The sequence below is a fragment of the Oncorhynchus mykiss genome, chromosome 12 (genome assembly GCF_013265735.2).
Source record: "Oncorhynchus mykiss isolate Arlee chromosome 12, USDA_OmykA_1.1, whole genome shotgun sequence".
Classification (NCBI taxonomy): domain Eukaryota; kingdom Metazoa; phylum Chordata; class Actinopteri; order Salmoniformes; family Salmonidae; genus Oncorhynchus; species Oncorhynchus mykiss.
This window is the reverse complement of record NC_048576.1, coordinates 65,705,836-65,711,352: the sequence shown is the minus strand read 5'-3', so window position 1 is coordinate 65,711,352 and position 5,517 is coordinate 65,705,836. Positions and strand designations below refer to the sequence as shown.

Genomic DNA, 5,517 nt, shown 5'->3' with positions numbered 1-5,517 from the left:
CTATCAAAACTGGTCATCTAGTGCGTTGGGGACAGAGAATAAAAGGAGCAGATTTCGGGGCGTGACAGAATAGATTCAGGGAATAATTTACCGACAGGGGTATTCATGAGTATTCGTGAGTGTGATTAAAAAATATCCTCCTTTCTTCTCTTACATTGTTTAAACATGTACAGTCCTCACCATATGGATTTGGGTCGACTGGGTGAAAGGTGGGTCCTCCAGAGGTGCCTGTCCTACATTGTAGATACAATCTCCTCCTCCTCCAGTCCGGTGTTGCTCCTTAGCTAGTCCAAGTATGTGTTCTCTGGCCTTCCCCTTCTGCTGACACCGTTGTTTTTTTGTCTCTTTTTCCATTTTGTCTTTCCATGTCTTTGGTCACTCTGACAGAGCTCCAGACATACAGGTGTTTAATACAATGGACAGACTGAATAAATGAACATCCACAATGTCAAGTGGGAGCTAAAAGTTACTGGTCCCCCAAATGATCCTCTACTCCTCACTCATATCTCCCCACACCCTTCAGCCCACTACGACAGTGTAATTACAACACAAAAACAAACAGGGAAAATAAAAAGAACAGCAACCCTCACAAAGTACAAAAACACATTAAAAATAAATCACGAAAAGACACAAAACTGCAATCATACATGAACTTAAAGTAGAAATTATCATGTGACTGATCAGCAACAAGTTTAATGTCCATCCCCTCTGATGGTTAGATAAGATATTATAAATTCACTCATTGGTTTCAGACAAGAACGAAATTTGGACAATTTATACAAAATACGTTTTTATTCACATTTTCAATATTATTTTTAAACAGTTTTTTTCAAGTAGACAGGCAATACAGTTCAGTTCAACACATGTACAAAAGGGAAATACAAAATATAAATAATAAATTATAAAAATAAAAAACAATAATTTATGGATTTAAATATAATAAATAGACTGACAGGGTCCCACATGATTGTATTCATGCTTTATAAACTGGTAAGGGCGTAGCTTCTGAAATGAGTCTGGATGATCAGTACATCTGTGCTGCAAGGATATCCAATCTTTGCAGATGACGTTTCGTCTCTTTCCTGATGAGCTCCCACGCCTGTGCACTGTAGTTCTGAAAAACACAGAACATTTGAAATATTAGTGGGGTGAACTTTCTTGGCAAAATAATGACCTTATTGTCTTGAACAACAAAGAATAGACTGGTGCCGTGTGTGTTAATCTTCTCAGAGTAGGAGTGCTGATTTAGGATCAGTTTTGTCTTTTAGATCACTACAGATAAGGACTGAGGAGACCTGATACAAGATCAGCACTTCTGAGATGTTTGATACATATGTCCCCAGAACACTGCCCTTGTTTAGCCAAGCCTAGTTAATATTCATTTGATTACATGTAATAAACACGTTTCCATACGAAACCAAACTCACCATTTTTCTCAGAACCTTCCTATTCAACTTCTTGAAGTAGTGTTTCAGTCTCCTCTCAGGTTTCATGGCAGGTGATACCTGTTGGACAAAATTAAACAAAACATTAGCGTAATAGGATCTTCATTTTAGCTTTTTTTTCAGAGTATTGGAAACTTAATGTGTATTCAATGTTTGAAAAGGATTCTAAAGATTGTAATTTCCACTTTAAAATATCAAACTTGATTTGCCATAATGAAAAATGCATCAAAGCCCATGAAAACTTTCCATTAATTATAATCCACAATAATTTACATTTCTCATTGCTGCAATATTATTTATCTGCTGTCGCAAACTGGCTCAAAATTTGTAATAACCCATATACAGTGCGTTCGGAAAGTGTTCATACCCCTTCCCTTTTTCCAAATTTTGTTAAGTTACAGCCTTATTCTAAAATTGATTTAAGAAAAAAATCCTCATCAATCTACACACAATATCCAATAATGATGATGCAAAAACAGAAACACCTTATTTACAAATTAATTCAGACCCTTTGCTATGAGACTCAAAAGTCAGCTCAGGTGCATCCTGTTATCATTGATCATCCTGGAGATGTTTCTACACTTTGATTGGAGTCCACCTGAAGTAAAATCAACTGATTGGACATAATTTGGAAAGGCACAAACATGTATATTTAAGGTCCTACAGTTGACAGTGCATGTCAGAGCAAAAACCAGGTCATGAAGTTGAGGAAATTGTCCGTAGAGCTCCGAGACAAGATTGTGTTGAGGCAGAGATCTGGGAAAGGGTACAAAAATATTTCTGCAGCATTGAAGGTCCTCAAGAAAACAGTGGCCTCCATCATTCTTAAATGGAAAAACTTTGTAACCTCCAAGACTCTTCCTAGAGCTGGCCACCAGGCCAAACTGAGCAATTGGGGGAGAAAGGCCTTGGTCAGGGAGGTGACCAAGAACCCGATGGTCACTCTGACAGAGCTCCAGATTTCCTCTGTGGGGATGGGAGAGCCTTCCAGAAAGACAACCATCTCTGCAGTACTCCACCAATCAGTCCTTTAAGATAAAGTGCCCAGATGGAAACTACTCCTCAGTAAAAGGCACATTGCAGCCCACTTGGAGTTTGCCAAAAGGCACCTAAAGGACTCTCAGACCATGAGAAACAAGTGTCTCTGGTCTTATGAAACCTATTTGGCCCGAATGCCAAGCATCACATCTGGAGGAAACCTTGCACCATCACTACGGTTAAGCATAGTGGTGGCAGCATCATGCTGTGGATGTTTTTCATTGGCAGGGACTGTGAGACTCGTCAAGATCGAGGGAAAGATGAACAGAGCAAAGTACAGAGTCAACCGAGATGAAAAACTGCAAGAGCGCTCAGGACCTCAGACTGGGGCGAAGGTTCACCTTCCAACAGGACAATGACCCTAAGCATACAGCCAAGACAACGCAGGAGTGGCTTCGGGCCAAGTCTCTGAATGTCCTTGAGTGGCCCAGCCAGAGCCCGGACTTGACCTGATCGAACACCACTGGAGAGACCTGAAAATTGCTGTGCAGCGACGCTCCTTATCCAACCTGACAGATCTTGAGAGGATTTGCATAGAAGAATTGCAGAAACTCCCCAAATACAGATGTGCCAAGCTTGTAGCATGATATCCAATAAGACTCAAGGCTGTAATCACTGACAATGGTGCTTCAACAAAGTACTGAGTAAATGGTCTGAATACTTATGTAAATGTGATATTTCAGTTTTTTATTGTTAATACAGTTGCAAAAATGTCTAAAACACGGTTTTTGCTTTGTCATTATTGGGTATTGTGTGTGGATTGATGAGGGGGAACATCTATTTAATCAATTTTAGAAAAAGGCTGTAACGTAACCAAATGTGGGAAAAGTCAAGGGGTTGAATACTTTATATGCACTTTATACGTAGACTTTTCCACTTGTAGAGTTATTAGGCTACACCTAAACCAGGGCTCTCCAAACCTGATCCTTGAGAACTACCTTCCTGTAGGTTTTCACTCCAAACCTAATCTATCACACCTATTTAATTAGGTGGTCATAAACTGAATCAGGTTAGTTACACCTCGGGTTGGAGCGAAAACATACAGGAAGGTAACTCTCTGTGAAATGGTTTGGAGAGCCCTGACCAAAACAGAGATTATACTTTAAATAGACCCGTTACTTACACAGGAATTAAGGTTCTCCAATTGCCGTTCTAGAATGTTGAGGAAATCGTCCAGGTTTTTCTTGTCCCAGGTGACAGATTTCATATTCCCATCAAACAGTTTTGTGATTTGATAGATGGTCTCTTTCAGGAATCTGACTTTGTCCTCAAACTACCCAGGAAGATATAAAAAGAAGATTAGAAACAGTATAGGCTTCCGTTATGCCATCAATATAACATTGGGTCAAGACCACCATTCCAAAGCATATCAGAACATGATAAGTCAAAATTCTAGTCTTTACCTCAGCATCATCTATGTGTCTGTAAAGTGATGTTGGGAAAAGGACTGGGGCATTCTGGTTTGTGATATCTCCTCCCTGGAAAACAATCAATATAGTATGTTAAGTCACGTGTCAAATACTTTAAGAGCAATCAAGACAGACATCAAGTATAGCTTATACTGCTAGTACAGTAGGCCTAATGTAGATAGCGTCTCTTGATCTAGCTGTCATTATAGCCTTCGAGCCCTTTTACTATGTATATTCAAATATAGGCTAACAGTTTTCTAACACAGATGCTAAACATGAAACGTATGACTATTTTACTTGGTTGGTTGTTTTGCTGTCCTTAATACATGCATTCAGTCTCCTCTTACAATGTGCTGATAACTCACCATCTGGTCCAGCAGGGAAAGGTATTCTGCGCTCAAGTGACCGTAATGGTGTCGGATCCAGTCACAGCAATGACACACGCTCTGCATACTGCAAATAATAAGAAAAATACAACTCCAGCTTTGCATTGTATACATTGTAAATTGCAGTTTGTTTCGCTGTTAGTTATCCAGATGAGTTTGAACATCTTGGCTGTGTTAAGTAGTTTTATGTGGAATTGGGAAAGGGAAAGCTGTATAGAGAATTTCCCCTGATCAACCTACCGGAGGCGGGGACTTTCATTTTCCAGACTAGCACATGTAGCACTTGGAATTCCATGCCTGCTCCGTCTCCTGGACGAACAAATCCAAGTAAATCTATACACATTCTCCTTGAAAGCAGCTTTAAATTATAGTTGAACCACAAGAAAATATTATTCCATTTAGATACCGGCTAGGCTATTACTATAGCGAGTAAAGGCTATTCGCGAGCTTTGCTTTCAACTGCGAATAACTTCGCGTGAACCGAGAAAAAAAGTCTAATAACAAAATCGTCGGAGTCGAAATAAAACCCACACTTCTTAAGAAATGTAGCCATATAAGACATTCATTTAGTGGGTTTCGTTCAAAGTTAGTCCGACATATTGTTCCGTTGTCTTCTGCTGTTGCGCTACAAATGAAAAGTGAATGGGGACGTCAGCGTCAATACCCCCATCTCTCAACTTTCATTTTCACAACGACGTAACCAACTTTCACCCTACTGTTGACTGCTGGTGATGCAACGTTGACAAGCAACGACAACATGATTTGTTTGAACTTTCTATTTGTCGTTTTTTTTACAAGGGTAAAATGAAAATAAAATGTGCCAATAGTTCCCTGGTATAGGCTACGATAACAAGGATATTTTCCCTGCAGAGTCACTCGTTTTGACAGGGCTGTGTGTGTGTGTGTGTCATTGTGTTGTGTACGTTTTTGAATGACTATACAAGGTCAAATCTTGGCAATGGTTAATTGCTAATTTTTATATATAATATTTGATTTAATTAATAAAATACAAAGCCTGTTCAACTGTAAAGATCATATATTGTGGGGAAGTGGTCACCAAAACTGTTTGCATAGTCCTGGAGACAAGCAGGAGGAGGTGCAGGCTTTTTGTTCCAACCCAGTACAAACACACCTGTTCCTTCAGGGTCTTGATAAAATTTCATAGGTGGTTTCACATTGAAATGTCATGTTATAGGCTAAAATGTCAGATGTAGAGTAATTATTCTGCTGAATTTATTC

The 5,517-nt window shown here is 39.3% G+C and overlaps 1 protein-coding gene across 2 annotated transcripts; it reads right to left on the bottom strand.

Annotated features, from left to right (window-relative positions):
- Positions 1-777: 777 nt before the first annotated feature.
- On the bottom strand, positions 778-4,922 carry ifn1 (type I interferon). Of its 2 annotated transcripts, XM_021624606.2 has the most exons (6): positions 4,519-4,922; positions 4,258-4,345; positions 3,887-3,961; positions 3,607-3,756; positions 1,428-1,505; positions 778-1,114 (listed from the first exon to the last, which is right to left on the bottom strand). In XM_021624606.2, the coding sequence occupies exons 2-6, from the start codon at positions 4,342-4,344 to the stop codon at positions 1,025-1,027; spliced, it is 480 nt and encodes a 159-aa protein (XP_021480281.2). In that variant the 5' UTR covers position 4,345; positions 4,519-4,922; the 3' UTR covers positions 778-1,024.
- Between the last annotated feature and the right edge of the window lie 595 nt (positions 4,923-5,517).

What these genes read in the sequence shown, in the direction of transcription:
- ifn1 (XM_021624606.2), bottom strand. Translation starts at nt 4,344, where the DNA reads ATGCAGAGCGTGTGTCATTGCTGTGACTGGATCCGACACCATTACGGT. An exon ending in TTTCCCTGCTGGACCAGATG is followed by an intron (nt 3,962 to 4,257) that starts GTGAGTTATCAG and finishes ATTGTTTTCCAG; the next exon opens with GGAGGAGATATCACAAACCA. An exon ending in GGAAGGTTCTGAGAAAAATG is followed by an intron (nt 1,115 to 1,427) that starts GTGAGTTTGGTT and finishes TGTGTTTTTCAG; the next exon opens with AACTACAGTGCACAGGCGTG.